The sequence below is a fragment of the Palaemon carinicauda genome, chromosome 2 (genome assembly GCF_036898095.1).
Source record: "Palaemon carinicauda isolate YSFRI2023 chromosome 2, ASM3689809v2, whole genome shotgun sequence".
Classification (NCBI taxonomy): Eukaryota; Metazoa; Arthropoda; class Malacostraca; order Decapoda; family Palaemonidae; genus Palaemon; species Palaemon carinicauda.
The window spans coordinates 35,960,229-35,976,368 of NC_090726.1; the positions used below are offsets into that span (position 1 = coordinate 35,960,229).

General features: G+C 44.6%; 1 protein-coding gene across 2 annotated transcripts in view; it reads left to right on the forward strand.

Annotated features, from left to right (window-relative positions):
- LOC137623796 (E3 ubiquitin-protein ligase trim-21-like) overlaps positions 1 to 16,140 on the forward strand; it is a 55,026-nt gene that overhangs the window by 6,888 nt on the left and 31,998 nt on the right. For both annotated transcript variants that reach the window (XM_068354613.1, XM_068354621.1), the window contains exon 2: positions 6,082 to 6,744. In XM_068354613.1, the coding sequence (XP_068210714.1) occupies positions 6,085 to 6,744 (660 nt within the window). In that variant the 5' untranslated portion in view covers positions 6,082 to 6,084. The remainder of the gene's footprint in view (positions 1 to 6,081; positions 6,745 to 16,140) is intronic.

Consider the following 16,140-nt stretch of genomic DNA (forward strand, 5'->3'; position numbering starts at 1 on the left):
TACACACATCCACACTGAATAGTCTGGCCTATTCTTTACATATTCTCTTCTGGAATATGCCAGTAGGCATCTGCCAGCTCTATCGAGACTGTGTACGCCCCTTTTGGTAACAGGGTCCTTATGTGTTGAAGGGTTAACATCCTGAACTTGTTGTTTTCTATGAACTTGTTGAGTGGCGACAAGTCCAGAATGACTCTGAGTTTGTCTGAGTCCTTGGGAACACAGAACAGCCTTCCTTGGAATTTGATGGACTTTGCTCTCCTTATCACCCGCTTGCTCAAAAGTTCTAGGGTGTATTCTTCCAGTAAGGGGGGGAGAGGGTTGGAAGAATTGAGGAAATGGTGGTGGAGCCTCACTCCAGCTCCATCCAAGTCCGTTCTTGATTAGGCTGTGGGCCCAAGGATCGAAGGTCCAAAGGTTTGCCTGCCTCTATTGCCTTCATTACAGCTTTAAAAGTCTTTGATGTAAAGGGAAAGGCTATCGAAGCTGGAGCAAGAAAGGTGGGATGCTTCTTGCTAAGGGCTGACACTTTAGAGTTAGTGTAGCCCTTCTTCTTCAGGCTACTTGACAAAAGAGCCTGAGCCTTATCATGGTCAAATACTATGACCTCCTTAGGTTTTGTCTCTTCCTTCAATGCTGGATCCAGCTTCAGACGGACGAAGCAGTCTGGGTAGGCTTGAAAACTGGGCCAGAAGTCAACATCTTCAATAGGGATGGTTCCCAACTTCTCTGAGATAAAGATCTTGCCATTGGTATTAGGCATGTATTCTGCATACCTCCAGGGATTAACGTCAGAGCAAGTTGGAAGATCTTGAACCCTGAGTCTCTTGTGAGACCCACGGGATGCGAGTTGGGCAATTCTTCTCTCCATTTTCGCCTCCCTTTCTTCGCCTTGTTTGCAAAGACTCTCCATCAACACCGTGAGATTGGCCAGTGCCTGTCTCACATCATCTGATGGAGGGGCAGAAGATGTTGAAGGTAATGGTTCAGGAGCCGAAACTGACGGAAGGGACTCCGAATCAACCTCGTCATCTTCTTCAGGAGTCAAGGTGGACTCCTCCTCGAAACGTTCCGCTAGAAGGTCCTTCTCGGCATCCGAAGACATCTCAGACATCCTCTCCTCTTGATGGATGTCCATGCTTTGCATTGCGTCGGTGACGTCCGTATCTACGGCAATCTGGACGCAAGGGATCTCAGGTCGTGGCTGGGTTATGACAGATTCCATACCCGCTTTTGGGAACAGCAAGGAGGGCATCCGTTCACTCGGAAGGTACGGTCCCGTGGCGTTCTTCTGAAAGCCACGAACCCATCTGCACATCTTCTCTCGTGCTGCATCCCTTGACTCTGCTGTCTTGGGGTCATCAAAAGCCTCGGTAACCAAGGCCTTGCAATTCTTGCATTCTGCATGGCCACAGAAGTCTTTGCTCCTGACGTTGCAGAAGACTACTTGGCACTTGGGATGGTCCTCCTGTAAAGAGAGGGAATTTAAATGAGTATGCAGTAGTTTATCTCACCTGATAAACAACTATATAAGATATTATTAATATTTTAGCATTATAGTTTAGGATAGACAAGCTAGAAAGGAACTAGGAAAGACACATACTTGTGTTTCTTGTCCAGCCAATTGCTGTGACCTCCCCCAAAATTAGAGTTTTCCTATTCAGGAAACCCAAGGGAAGGGTTCTAACCCTTAGGTGTAGATAAGTGTAACTTAACACTGACCTTTCCCAAGGTTTTAACAATGTAGGGTAAATGGTAACTGATCATCTGTCAGTCTGTTGAAAGAAATATTTTCCTTCAATATGACTGGTCTCAACAAAAGACTGTGCAAGGATACACAGGGTATATTGGAAAATAACTACTGTATAATTTATACTATAGTTTTCTGTCTGCAGTATGATCTATACTGCAAATATACCGGCTACTGTATAATCATATACTGTAGTTTAGCCGGCATGTTGCCGGCTAGGCTAGCACCTGGCGGCACGATCCAGCCGGCAACATGCCGACTGGGCTGGTGCCGCCAGGTGCTAAACCTGGCGGCACTGGCCCAGTCGGCTGGGTTAATACCTGGCGGCACTAGCTGATAGAGAGAGAGAAAGCATGGAGTGAAGGGTTACCTTATCAATATTTGTCAACAATTATTAAGGGTGTAAGTATTTAATCTTACTGCCTTCCTCCAGAATGAGGATTCAAATGGAAGGGGAGAATGTATCATTCAGGCTTCCATCCAACCACAAAACCGTTGCCGGTCACTGCCAGTCCCGGGTATGTGGTTGGCAGTCCAAGAGAGGACTGAAGAACACTCTACAGAATAGGAGTCTCCCACCGGCAGCCGCCACAGCCTGCACAGCTTTTCCAGGAGCTTTGTGTCCATGAGGGAGGAGTGAGCAACTAAGCAGCTGCTTAGGAGCCCGGCCACAGGGTTGCGATGGCTAGGCCATCGCTAAAGGACATAGGGGGCAAGGAAAAGGGTCCTGTTTAAAGTATGGAAGAAGGCTGCAGGGTTGCCGCCCTTACCACACAAAGAAGAAGCTCTGTTTCCATATCGGCGCCATCCTAGGCGGCAGAAGAATATCTATTCCTCAGCCTAGGGTCTGCCGAAATAGTGTTAAGAGGAGGCGGCAAGATTGCCGCCGTCTCTCAACAGAGAAGAAACGTTGTTTCAGTGTCGGCGCCATCCTAGCCGGCAGAAGAATGTCTATTCATCAGCCTAGGGTCTGCCAACACAGGACTAGTCTTCTAGACCGTAGGGGAGAAGGTGGCAACATCATATCACCACTTCAAGTGCGGCCTAGGGAGGCATAGCCTCCTATGCCGGCAGCAGAAGCCAGCAGGGGAGTGACTACTCACCCTGCTGCTCTGCCGTCAGCAAAGACTGAATACTCTGAGGTTCTGTCCAGAAATCCAAAGCTGGCTACTCACCGGCAAGGGTAAGAGACAGAAAACCCTAGCCTAGTCAAGCCTGAGTGTCTGCTCTATGGCAGGACCAAAATAGGGTTGTCGCCAGGGCGGCACTCAGAGGGAGAAGAGATTACCTTTAAATCTCCACTGGAGACTGGTATCAAGTTACATAATAATTCTAGGAGATATCTATCTCCTTATGAATTGATAAAACGATACACGAGGGTAAACCGGGAACATGTATGAAAGTATACTAAAGCGCATAGGCTAGCTAGCCTAACGCATGGTGAGACTCCGGTTACCTATATCACCGAAACTCTAACGTATACTATCGATAGGAAGAGGAAATGTATGCAATTTATGCATAAATCTTTACAAGTATAATGTGCCTAAATAGCTTATATTTTATTAATGCTATTACCACTAGGAAAGTAGACTTATATCATGCATGATAGTAAACTGAAGCGCGTAGGCTAGGAAGCCTAGCGCAGGCGAGATTCGGTTACCTAAATCGCCGAAACTCTAAAGAATACAATCGACATAATATGTATCATCCTAGTAACTACTTTAGTTGAATAGCCTCAAAAATATATATGCTATTACAACCGGGAATGTCGTTCGACTAACTAAATAACACATGCGTTATGAACGACAGCGCCCATGGCGCCTCCGGTGATCGGCTAAGCTCCAAACACTTAAAATTACTCTAATTTTACTGTGAAGCAGGAGCTAAAAATTGTATACTGTAAAGAATAAATACTCAACTTTCCAGAAGCAGAAGAGGCTGGAGATTGCATTGTAAAATCCGTAAAATTGAGCGCAAACGATAGAGCTACAGGGAAAACCACCGTGCAAAACTGCTACGAATATAGGAATAAGGCGCCATCTAGATACTCAATAGTAGTATGGTAGGAAGGGTACCTTGTTAACGGCTCCCCTTCTATTTTTGCCACTTTCCCCCTCGAAGCGAAAACGTTATTTGGGGTGAAGATTGCTATGTGTCATACCCAGATATACGTCCCCTGATTTATGCGATATCCTTAAGAGAAATTTTAAGGATATTTGCGCCAGGAGTTAGAATTCTGGAGACCTAAAGGTAAATTCTCTGGGAATATCACTGTAGCAAATATCCCTTAGAAAGCTACTTATAGGAACCTTTCATCAAGACGACATGGCTTGAGCCCAAAAATGAAAATTTGTAGGGAAATAGTCGGTGGGCCAGGAGTGTTAAAAAAACAGACGGAAATAATGTAGCTTTTATGAAGTATTGTGAGATAAAATCAAAAGATTGGTTCAGTGTAGAACCCAAATCCTTATCCTATACAGAAGACGAGAAGTGGAATTAGAAAATCAAGGTCTTAAATCAATGGGAGGAGAAAATCAAAGGATTGCCCTTGTCTAGTATTAACGAAGCTTTTGATCGGACTCCAAATGGTATGCTATCACAGAATACAAGAGGACATCATATTATAGAGATGGTTTTGCTATTTACTTAGACTTTTTCATTTTGAATAAGAATTGAAGTTGTTTTATTTGCATCAAACACTTAATGCGCTTCGTTTCTTATTTTAATATATTTCTCTCTTCTCTATCGATGGTTTTGTACATCCAAACAAACACAAAATATCCATATCTATAGGATTTCTCTGACCTCACCAACTCTTCTATTTTGATCGCATTGGCCTGTATTAATCTTCAGCCTTCAAAGAAGAATGTGTTAATTGTAAAGAGAAGTCAGACTTATCTACAACTCTTCACACAGTTCTCATTTATCGACAGTGACCCAGACTTTTAGGTATTTATTATGTAAGTTAATTCATATTATTTTTCTATTCACTTATAACATCAAATATCAATGGAACTTTATGCATATAATTTGTCCTAGTTTATTGTGATTTTTCGATTTTTTGTACATTATTTTCTGTCATTAGTGGCCATCTGGGGCAAGACTGCCAATCTTACTCCCAACAAAGCTCCTTTCTCAAAATTGACTAGGTTACCAACAGTTCATTGACACAGTATCTGAATTACAAGTAATTGATATAAATGTGCAAATTAAAACCAATAGCCAAGAGCTTTATCATTTGTAGTGTTCGTTTTCTCTTTGCCGACACACACACACTGAATAATCCGAAGGACACTCCAATATCAAACCATTGTTTTCTCGTCTTGATTAGTGCCACAGCCTCTGTACCATGGTCTTCCAATGTCTTGGGGGTAGAGTTCTCTTGCTTGAGGGTACACTCGGGCACACTATTCTATCTTATTTCTCTTCCTCTTGTTCTGTTAAAGTTTTATAGTTTATATAGGAGTTATTTATTTTAATGTCACTGTTCTTAAAATATATCCTAAGTACTGTTTATATATATATATATATATATATATATATATATATATATATATATATATATATATATATATATATATATAAAGTCGTGAGTTTGAAGTGACCTAAAAGTGCAACAAAAACAGAATTATTGCTTAGGGGAAAGTAGGGGAAAATGGTCCTCGTTTGTAGGGGAAAAGTAAAATTCTGAGTGGCAGCCCTAGTCGGAGATCTTAAAAAAGTTCACAATCAACACCAACCCCAAAAAGTGGGGTGTATTGATAAGTAACAAAAGGGCCCGATTGTGTATTAGTGACTGAGGGTCTGAAATTTTTAACAGATTCAACAGTTAAAGCATAAATATAGCAGTGGCTTTTGTGTCATGTATATCTGTGGCCACCCACTAATAGGAGAATGTTTTGTTGGAAACACATAAACAGTATATATATATATATATATATATATATATATATATATATATATATATATATATATATATATATATATATATATATGTTTCTGTACATTCGCACAGTTATTTTGAATAATGATCTTGGATTTTTGGTTTTTTTAACGAAATCTCTCCTATGTCATATCTAATTAATATTTCTTTATTTTAATCCAAGACTTTGAACATCATCCATTGCTTTATTAATAGTTGATGAAACTGATTCTTAGGTTTTCGTTAGTGGTTTAGCATACTCTACAATTTTTAAAGTGTATGTACTTAGAAATACTTAGTGTAACTCACTACTTATCAAGAAAAACTAGAAAAGTTACAGTATAATACTGTTTGGCCATTATGCTGCCCAATATACTATTTATTTGTTTTTGTTTTCTAATCCTTTCAGGGTATGGAGTCATCTGATTGTAGACTATGTGCTGAAACCTACAGTGAATCGATCAGGCCACGAGTTTTACAATGTGGCCATAGCTACTGTAGTGGCTGTGTGGAAAACCTGATCAAAGATGTCAACTTATCTTGTCCTACTTGTATGAGGGATCACCCAGGTGTTTCAAGTTCTGCAGATTTGCCTATCAACTATGATTTAGAACAGAGCATTTCAGATTTAAAACGATTAGGAGGATCTTGCCAGCCTAACAAATTCCAACCAAATATCAGAAAAAATATTGCTGAGCAGGTATCAAATGCAAAGGAATTACTGCTTTCTACCGAGGATATGGAGACTCAGCTAGAAAAATATAGAAAGTTCCTGTCTAGTTACTTGGGAGATCAAGAGGAATTACATCGAAAGCTCCGTAACATGATGAAGTGGCATGAGAGCATCATCAAGAAAACCAAAAAGGAGACACAGAAAATTGTCGAATTGCAAGAAGACCTCAAAAGTAATCATAAATCCCTGACTGAGATCTTACTAAGCATAACAAATGAATGTCATGAAACGATGAACAGGAGTTCAGCAGATGCCATAGCCAAAGTTCTTGTGAACATGGATGTGATTGAAAAATCAAAACTAGAGTTCCCTAATAGGGAATTAACTGCATCGCAAAAGGTAACCTATTACTGTTTATTTTTTCGATAAAGCATTTGCATGAATAATAAACTTCCAAGAGTGAATTATCAATTTTTATTTTTTATTTTTATTTGGAACATTATACAGCCAGGACTGGAGGTCATGATTATATTTTTTTCATTTAGCATTCTACAGTTAATGTTTATTTCACGTAGTATCAATACTTTATGTTATTATCATTCATAAAATAAAAGAAAAATGGTCTAGTTTGAAGAGTAAACATTTTTACAGACGATTTATGACAAAAATTAGAAAAATTACAAATGTATTATCATTAAACATCACCAGTATAGGAAAGACATGGGAGTTGTTCCGACACTAAATTCAAACCCTCGCTATTTATAGGGACCTTACTCTCGGCGAAGCTGAAAGTAGCCATAAGATTTTATAGCTTGGTATAAAGTGCCCTACCAGTCGATAGCAAGGAGGGATTTGTTAGGCAGGGTAGCCAGCCACCCCACTCTCACACACTTGTAATGTTTAGTCACGTTTTACTTTAGGCTTGGTGAGAGTAGACGTCCATATCTCTCCTCTCCAGCTGTTTTTCTAGCCCTTGACATGTTTTTACGAGTATGTTTTGTTCTTTTAGGGAACTCCTTTCCCTTACGCGGAACAGGTTGTCCTGCCGAGGGAGTTTGCCTTTCATTCTTTTTGTTTTCTTCAGCATTACAACGTTCTTCTCCAATCGGCTAAGGCAGCCGATGTAGATGTGCAAAGCGATCATTTCCGTAGATCAGCTGCCCCTGCCCTGTCACTGCCCTGTTCTCCGGCGCCTGTGGCAGCTCCTGATCAGCTCGATGACAACGACCTTTCTTCACGAGGGTTCGGTCCCTCTGAAAGTGTTACAGTTTATGCAACAATCTCTGCTTCTGCTCCTTTGCTCCTGATGCCATGTGGAAGAACAAGGGTAGTGACAGACTGGGTTTCTTTGGGCATTCCAGCCGGGGTCACCCCAGAAACGAGCCTCGGTCACCTTTCCACAGATAGGGCTCCATGCCAACCCTCAACTTGGATAGGGCTGTTAATGGAAAGGAGAGATCGCTGCCCGGAGGTACACCACCAGGTGTTGGTATTTTCCCCTCCGAGGGAAAGTCCCCCCACCAGTCACTGTTCGGCAATCTTCTAACTTACGGAGAAAATGGCCGACATCGGCAACGGGGGTTGGTCAATTTTTCTTGTCTGTGGCAAAGACTTCCTTTACCTGTTAGGTCTTTCCTTCGGGCGATTCCTCTGGCGGGAATTGGATTCTTTTACTTCTTAGAGACTTTCTGCCAACAATGATACATCTCATAGGTCACCGTTTCACTCTGGTTCGTCAAGCCTGCAGTGGACTCTTTCGAATCCAACCTCTTCATGGGCAACCAGATACCAGGTAATTCGGCAAGAGGATTTTCCGTCTCCTTGTGATCTTTACGTGACCCGGGCAGAAGAAGGATGACAAACAAGAATCTCCAACTGATTTGACGCTCCCTTCAAAGTCATCGAAGAAGTTGGGTGAGCCACAGGCTGTACCACTCAGCCTCCGGTCTCTGGTCAGAGTCTGAACAATACAGTCATTTAAAGTCTAGAGATGAGGCCAGCCTTCCTAACGAACAAGGAGTAACTCCTTCGGGGGAACTAAGATTCAAGCTTCGGCTACGTTTTTGAGGCAACACCTGATGTTGATCTTCAACTAGTTGATGGGAAACAGAGGGTGAGGCCAGGAGGTTGGGACTCTCCCTTTCAATGGAGAGTCCCTCCAACAGCCACTGGTCAGCAATCTTCCTGCTTGTGGGGAGAATTTCCGACTGCAGCAGCAGATCTTGGACCTTTTTTCCCGTCTACGGGAAAGACTTCTTTCACCTGCAGGTCTCCCCTTCAGGTGATTACTCCAGTGGGAGTTGGATTCATCCACTCCCCCTCCGAGGGAGAGTCCCTCCATCCAGCCACTGTTCAGCAATCTTCCTGCTTGCAGGAAGAATTGCCGACAGCGAGAAAGACTTCCTTCATCTGTTCGATCTCCCTTTTGGGGTATTCCTCCGGTGGGAATTGGATTCATCCATTCCCTGTCATTGCTCTTCGGAGCAGACTTCGTCATCGGTAATCTTGTCTTGCCCATCAGATTCGTCTTGCCCAGTAGACTTGTCACACTCACCTGACCCGTCTACAACTCCTGACAAAGATTCCGAGAAATCCTGCGGGAATTGGAGTTGTCCATTTCCTGCCCTTGCTTCTCGGAGCAGGCTTCATCGGCGGCAATGAGACTCGTCCTACTCAGCTGACTTGTCTGTAAATCCTGACGAAGATCCCGAGAGAACTCCTTCTGCGACACAATCCATTATAACAGCCACATGTGAACGTCTTTTTCCAAAGCCGTATCTTTGCTGCAACTTCACGCCTGGAGACTATCCAGCTCCTCTTCTCTCAGAGAGTCCTCCCTGCAACAAGTTGCGAAGAGGATGCCTGGATACCGTCTTACTGTAGATCTTCGGCTTCGGTCTACCAGGCCAAGTGGACTGTACAGTAGTTGTTATCGTGGAAGGGTTATCTCTCCTCTCAATGCCACTATTCCAGCAATAGTAGAGTTCCTCGTTTACCTTTAGGAGGAAAGCTTCTCTCGGTCTTGGTGATGAAAGGCCACCGCCATCACCTGTCCCCCGATAAGTCCTGCCTACATTAAAAAGTGATGATACAACAGAGGTGTGTGTGTGTGTGTGAGAGAGAGCAGGGTAGCTGGCTCCCCCCCCCCCCCCCAGTGCTAACTATGAGGTGGGTGGTTACACCTCACTAAAAGTCTTATGACTAGTCTTCCATCTCCAAAAGTATAATCCCAATCCCTATAAATAGCTACAGGTTTGTTTTGTTAAGAAAACTGCAAATTACTTTCAAATTTGTAATTTTTCTTCCTCCATTTTATATTCACATAACACTAAACATTCTAACTTTCTCCCTGTAACTTTATATACCATGAAAAACCCATTGCTATCCCCATGACCCCATAATGGAATTGTACAAACTTCTCAACTTGCCCTTTCATCTCTGTTTTTTAACTATACCCAAAAATTCTTTTTTTTTCTCCTTATACTGTGAACGTATTTTTGTTCGTGGTGTACCAATTTTCGTGGTCTTCTTGGGTGGGCGAATTCACGAATTTATAAATCCGACGAAAATTTTTATACACTGTTAGATTTTGGTATTGAACTTTGACACATTCGATTTGTGTTGGTGACCTACATTTTCTAAATCATTGTATTTTACTAATTATTTTTATTTTTTATTGTGAATATGTTTTATTTTGGTGTGCACTATAATAATTTTTTTTCTTTCTTTTGTAGGTTTAGTGATTTTCAGAGATTACTACAGTTTATTTTTTTTTTCTATATATTGAATTTTTTCATATGTTTTCTGAATGAAAATAAAATTAGAATCATTGTTTTTTATTTCATATTTATTTTAATATTTTCATCAATAAATAACAATGCGTTACAAAACAAAAATAATATTAGCTACTAATATGCATAAAACAAGACATGTTTTCAGCACTACACATGAAAAATATCAAATATAATAAAAACTGTTTTTCAAACCACAAAACATAGAAAATCACAACGACATGTTTGAAAGTGAGATATGCCTATTAACTATCTCGTCTCTATTTAAAGGCTATTAATTACCACTGAGTAACAACAAAAGATTTTGAGTAATGTTTTAGCATAGGATGCTATATTAGAAGAACTTGGGTAATTCTGTAATTTTCTTTTTTGGCGGCGACATTATAACCATTTGTAGTGATAAGTAAGTGTTAATTATTAAAATTTTTAATAGATGAATAAAAGCAATGCATTCAAAATTAACACTTTATCCTAATTGGGGTTCTACTAATAACCAAAAAGGTAAAAGTTTCAAAACCGAAATCCACGAATTTATGAATCCACGAACCAACATTTTTTATAAAACAACGAAAATTGGTACCCACGAAAAAAAATACGTTCACAGCATGCTTTTCTAATTTCGCCTTTTCCACTTATTTTTTCTCGCTTTTCCTACGTCTATCTTGAGGAAATGTTTTTTAATCACCATTACTACCACAATTTCATACTTTCCTCTCCAACTTATATCTAAACCTTTGCCTCAAACAAATAAGGAGCAGATATACCTCCCTGCAGATACAGAGTTAAGATGACAATTAAACAAATTTTCAATCTAATTATGTGGAGTGTTTTGTCTATTTTTTCCTCTTACTTTGAAGTTCCCTTAGGATAATTATTTTTCCATTGATAGTAATGGAAATGAGATAAATATGATAAATAGTAATCCTGTTTTGATTTCATTCCTCTTTATGAAATTAATGGAAAGAGGTGAAGTGAAACTGCTCTCCTAAATCTCTTTATAACAGCAGAGATCTTCCCCCAGATGAAATGATCGTTCTATGTTCATTTGGAATTACCCAGGGAACACTTCTTAATGCATTGCATTTTCATCTTTATTTTAGAGTCTGTAAATTTCTTTTGGAGACTGTTTGCATCCTAGATGTACAGATACTTAATTAATCACTTTTTTTCATGATACCTTATGGAGGATGAGCTTACTGATGCGAGCTTATCCCAAAATGCGTTTTTTCTGTACCTGGAATACAAACCACGCTATTTAATAGGGGTATTACTTTCGGCGTAGCCGAAATGACGAGCCATTAATTTTTAACGAGGGTTTACTACCCACACCGCTAGTTAGCGGGGGTAGGGATAGGTAACTTGCCCCCCCCCCCCCCCCCACACACCTGTGCTTGAGCCCACTTTGCTCTCGGCTCGGATGGTGGTCGGACGTGTCCGCTCTCATCCTCGCCGTGATTTGGCAGCTATTTAATTGCTTTTGTCTTTCTTTTTATAGTTCTGTATATGTGAAGTTGGCCACTGCGAACATGCGTACCTGCCCTGCGTTTCCCGACCGCCCCTGTGGGACGTTCATGTCGGCGGTCGAGACTGATCCTCAAGCCCTTTGTCCTTCTTGTAGGGGCCAACGGTGTGATAGCAATAACAAGTGTACGGAGTGGTCTACCTCCCAGTGGGAGAGGTTTTCGCGACGGCGGAAGAAGTCCAAACGGGATATTTCTCCTTCGAAGGTTGCTTTGAAAGGAGAAAAACCCAAGGCCTCTTCTTCCGTTGCCCAAACCTCCTCCCGAAGCTCCCACTCGGTAGGTCTCTTTCGAGAGACCGTCGAGTGGTAGCGTAGACCGATGTATTGTTAACCAACCTCGGGACTCGAGAGATAACGTTGCTTCCCCTAGCGAAGCAGCTCCACCTCTCCCCCTGGGGGAGGATAAGTCACTAACCTCCCTTTTTCAGCATTGGTCCTTCTTGGGGCTTATGGTTTCGCCCGCCAAGGAGGTTTTGCTTAACTACATCCGATTGGGTGCCGCTGTCAAGCAATCGTCGTCACCATCAGAGGTTGATCCTCTGTCTCTTGTCGACGTTGTGGTGTCAGAGGTATCCAATACGGTATCACCTATCACCTCTTCCACTCCAAACTCTACGGTAGCTGATGGCTTAAATTTTCCTGTTCCTGTTCAACCTACGAGGGAGAAACTAAGTCCATCGTCAGTCTCTCCTGCTAGTGTTTCTTTCCCTTGGGGGAGTTCACTTATAGACACTCCTCTTCGGAGGACTGCAGAAGGTCAGCTTGCTGATCCAACGGCCCCCAGAGGGCGCATTCGTTGGAAGGCTTGCCTTCTTCTTCGCCATAGAGGCCTTCCTTCACCTACGGTGAGGAGGCGCCTCTTTGGTTCAACATCTTCGATGCAGTCCACGTCAGAGGAGCCTCGAGACCAATCATCCATCACTGCTCCTGCATTGGTCGTGGACCTTTTTGCAGATCATTCGTGATTTCCTTCGGTGGAAGGTCGTCCTTTTAAAGGACACGTTGACCTTCCATCCGACAGACCTGCCGACCTGCCGTCGCCGTTTTTACATAGGCCTAACAAGGCTCCACCAAAGCACGCTGTTGCGCGCCAACAACATATGCGCTACACGCCAACGAGACCTGATGAACGCTCCTTAGTAGCTTATCAGGCCCCATCACTAAACCCTAACACAGGGCATCAAGGGCGTATGCGCCAACATGCGCATACGCTCCAACAGGAGCATAGCTCCATCACGCGCTATGCACGCCCTCATGCACATATGCGCCCACGTTCTCCTGCGCGGCAGGTCTTGCCTGCGCGCCCTGTGCAAACTGCGTCCACGCGCCAACATTCTCCTACGCGATCGCGCCCAGCTGCGCACCCTCTCTCACCTGCGCACCAGCGCTCACCTGCACGCAAACCACCTGCGCGCCATCAACCTTCTGCGTAATGGCGCTCTCCAGCGCGCCAGCGCTCTCCAGCGCGCCAGCGCTCTCCCGCGCGCCAACAGTCTCCTGCGCGCGCACACGCGCCCAACATCCAACTCTCTTGTGTGCCATGCTGTGCATCATCATACGCGCCAGGTAAAACCTCCGCCCCAACAATCTACTGAAAGCAGTACTTCTGGGAAGTCAGCAATGCTGGCTTCTCCCACGCGCCAACCAGTATCAACGCGCCAGCACTCACCTGCGTGCTAGCCTTCTGCGCGCACGCCCTGCGCACACTCGCCCATCCTCTCCAAAGTGTGCACGCAAACATTCTCCCGCGCTCCCGCACACCCCACATGATCCAACCGCTAGGGATCTTTCTCCTGTGCGCCCGCCCCCCCCCCCCCCCCCCCACGGCCGGAATAGATGCGCGCGAACTCTCTCCCGCCTGCCCGCGCACTCAACGTGATAATCCTGCGTGCCCGCGCGCCAACAATCTCCCGCGCGCGAGCGCCATTATTCTCCCTCGCGCGAGCGCCATTATTCTCCCTCGCGCGAGCGCCTTTATTCTCCCTCGCGCGAATGTAAATATCCTCCTGCACGTGAGACTACTGAACGACGTACGTCAAGGTCGCCATCGCCTCATTCCCCTCCCCGTAAGCGCATACCACCGCGCATTGTGGGAGAAGGGAAACATCCAGAGGGGTCCAGGATCCCAAAGCCACCACAGGCGAACCCGCCAATGATGGTGACTCCTCCCAGGGATCCTTCAATCCCTGTCCCTTCAAAGAGTATGTCTGACAGCGCGTCTGTCAGCCAACAGCCCTGGTTCTGTGCACTAATCAGAGCCGTAACTTAGGCTTTCAAGCCTTTCTTCTCTGAATTGGGACACAGAACCATGGCTTCTTCTACCCCTTTGAAGAGAAAAAGAGAAGTTCCAGAGACGGTCACTTCCCCAGGGGTAAAACTGACTCCACGCAGACCTTCGAGGCAGGTTCCTTCTTTTCCTCAGACAGCCTCTCCTTCCCTTTCGGACGAAGATTTCCCGTCCCTAAAGGAATCACGCTAAGAGAGACTTTCCCCCATCGCACCAATGGGGGAAACCTCTCCTCGCACCGAGGGGTCTACTCAGTCGAGGATTGAAAGGAACATGCCACCCTTGTCGAGTCCTACATCCTTCCCAGGAAGGAATCTAAGGACTCCAAAACATTGCCAAAGTCCTCTGCTAGGACTAGGATGGAGCCAGCTAGCCACTCAGGGAATGTCCGCGACTCTTCCCAAGAAGAGCCTTTGGGGATAGAAGGAGACTTCGCTGCAAGTCCTACAGCAGGAGGAGACCAGCAAGAGTCAGAACATGCGTTTTGGCAAGTTCTGACTCTAATAAGGGCTCCAACGGGTTTTCTGACCCAGAGATCCCTCCTCGAGAGGGCAAGGACATTACTCAGAAACCCTCCAAGACCAGTGCAGCACTGCCCTGTCTCAGGGGGTTAAGAGTATCAGGGACAAGATCTCACAACAGCTCTACGAGATGTCCTCCAACCGTTCCGGTGCCACCAACAAGCTCCTCCCACCTCCTCGCGTATAGCAGAGGAGGTACTTTGAGATCCTTAAGGAGCCTTGTTTAGCTCTTCCGCTTCACCACTCGCTGGAAGAGCTAACCAGGGGAGTCCCTCTTGAGAGACTCCAACCGGCAGGTCACATTCTCAGCAGCCGAGATCCTCAACCAGGAGAAAGTTGAGAAGTGTGCTATGCAAGCCACTTCGTGGCTCAATATCTGTAGTGGGACCTTAGGTATCCTGACACGTTCTGAGGACTTCAAAGAACGTACCAGGAAAGCTATGGAAATCTTCCTTCTCTCAGGTACTCGCACGATCGAGTTTCTGGCCCACCAAGTCTCGAACTTGTGGGCAAATACCATCCTGAAACGTCGGGATGCAGTAGCTGAGAGATTCCATCAGAAGGTCCCTAGCGCCAAGATCAATAGGCTCAGACATTCCTCCCTAGAGGGATCCGTCTTGTTCGAGCCTAAGGATGTGGAACATGCTGCTGAGAGGTGGAGGAAGTCTCATCAAGACTCCCTCCTTCATAGGGCTTTAACATCCAAGCCCTATAAGCCTCCAGCACCACAGCAGTCCCGTCCAGTCAAGACCACTACGACGACAACAGCAGCGAAGACCTTGGTGTCTAAGCCCTTTCCTGTCAAAGAAAGGAAAGGCAAAAAGTCCTCCAGGGGAGGCAAGAATCCTAGAGGGAGCAGCCAGGGACGCAAACACTAGGATAGGCAGTCCCCCTGCATTTCCACCAGTGGGGGGATGCCTACAAAGTTGCTCAAACAGGTGGAAGCAACTGGACAATCTCCGTGATCAGTCTAGGATATCGCGTCCCGTTCATAACATCTCTACCTCCCCTAACGACAAATCCAGTTTCATTGAAATCCCTTGCCATGGGATCGGCAAGGGGGCAAGCCCTTCGGGCAGAAGTCCAGACCCTGTTGAAGAAGGGCGCTCTCCAAGAGGTCCTCGACGGATCCCCAGGCTTCTTCAGTCGACTTTTTCTTGTAAAGAAGGCGTCTGGAGGCTGGAGACCAGTCATCTATCTCTCAGCTCTGAACAAATTTGTCAAACAAACTCCGTTCAACATGGAGACGGTGGACACAGTCAGACTAGCAGTAAGACCGCAACACTTCATGTGCACACTGGACCTAAAGGACGCGTACTTCCAGATCCTAGTCCATCCGTCTTCGAGGAAGTATTTAAGATTCAGCCTAGACAACAAAAAGTACCAGTTCATCATGCTGTGCTTCGGTCTCTCCACAGTACCACAAGTCTTCACCAGAGTGTTCACCCTAGTATCATCTTGGGCACACAGGATTGGCATCCGTCTCCTCCGTTTTCTGGACGGCTGGTTAATCCTAGCATACTCGGTGTCAACCCTTCTTCAACACTGAGACAAACTTCTGAGACTTTGCCAAGATCTGGGGATCATGGTAAATCTTGAGAAGTCTTCACTGCTTCCCACTCAAAGACTGGTATACCTAGGCATGATTATAGACACCACTCTCCACAAAGCCTT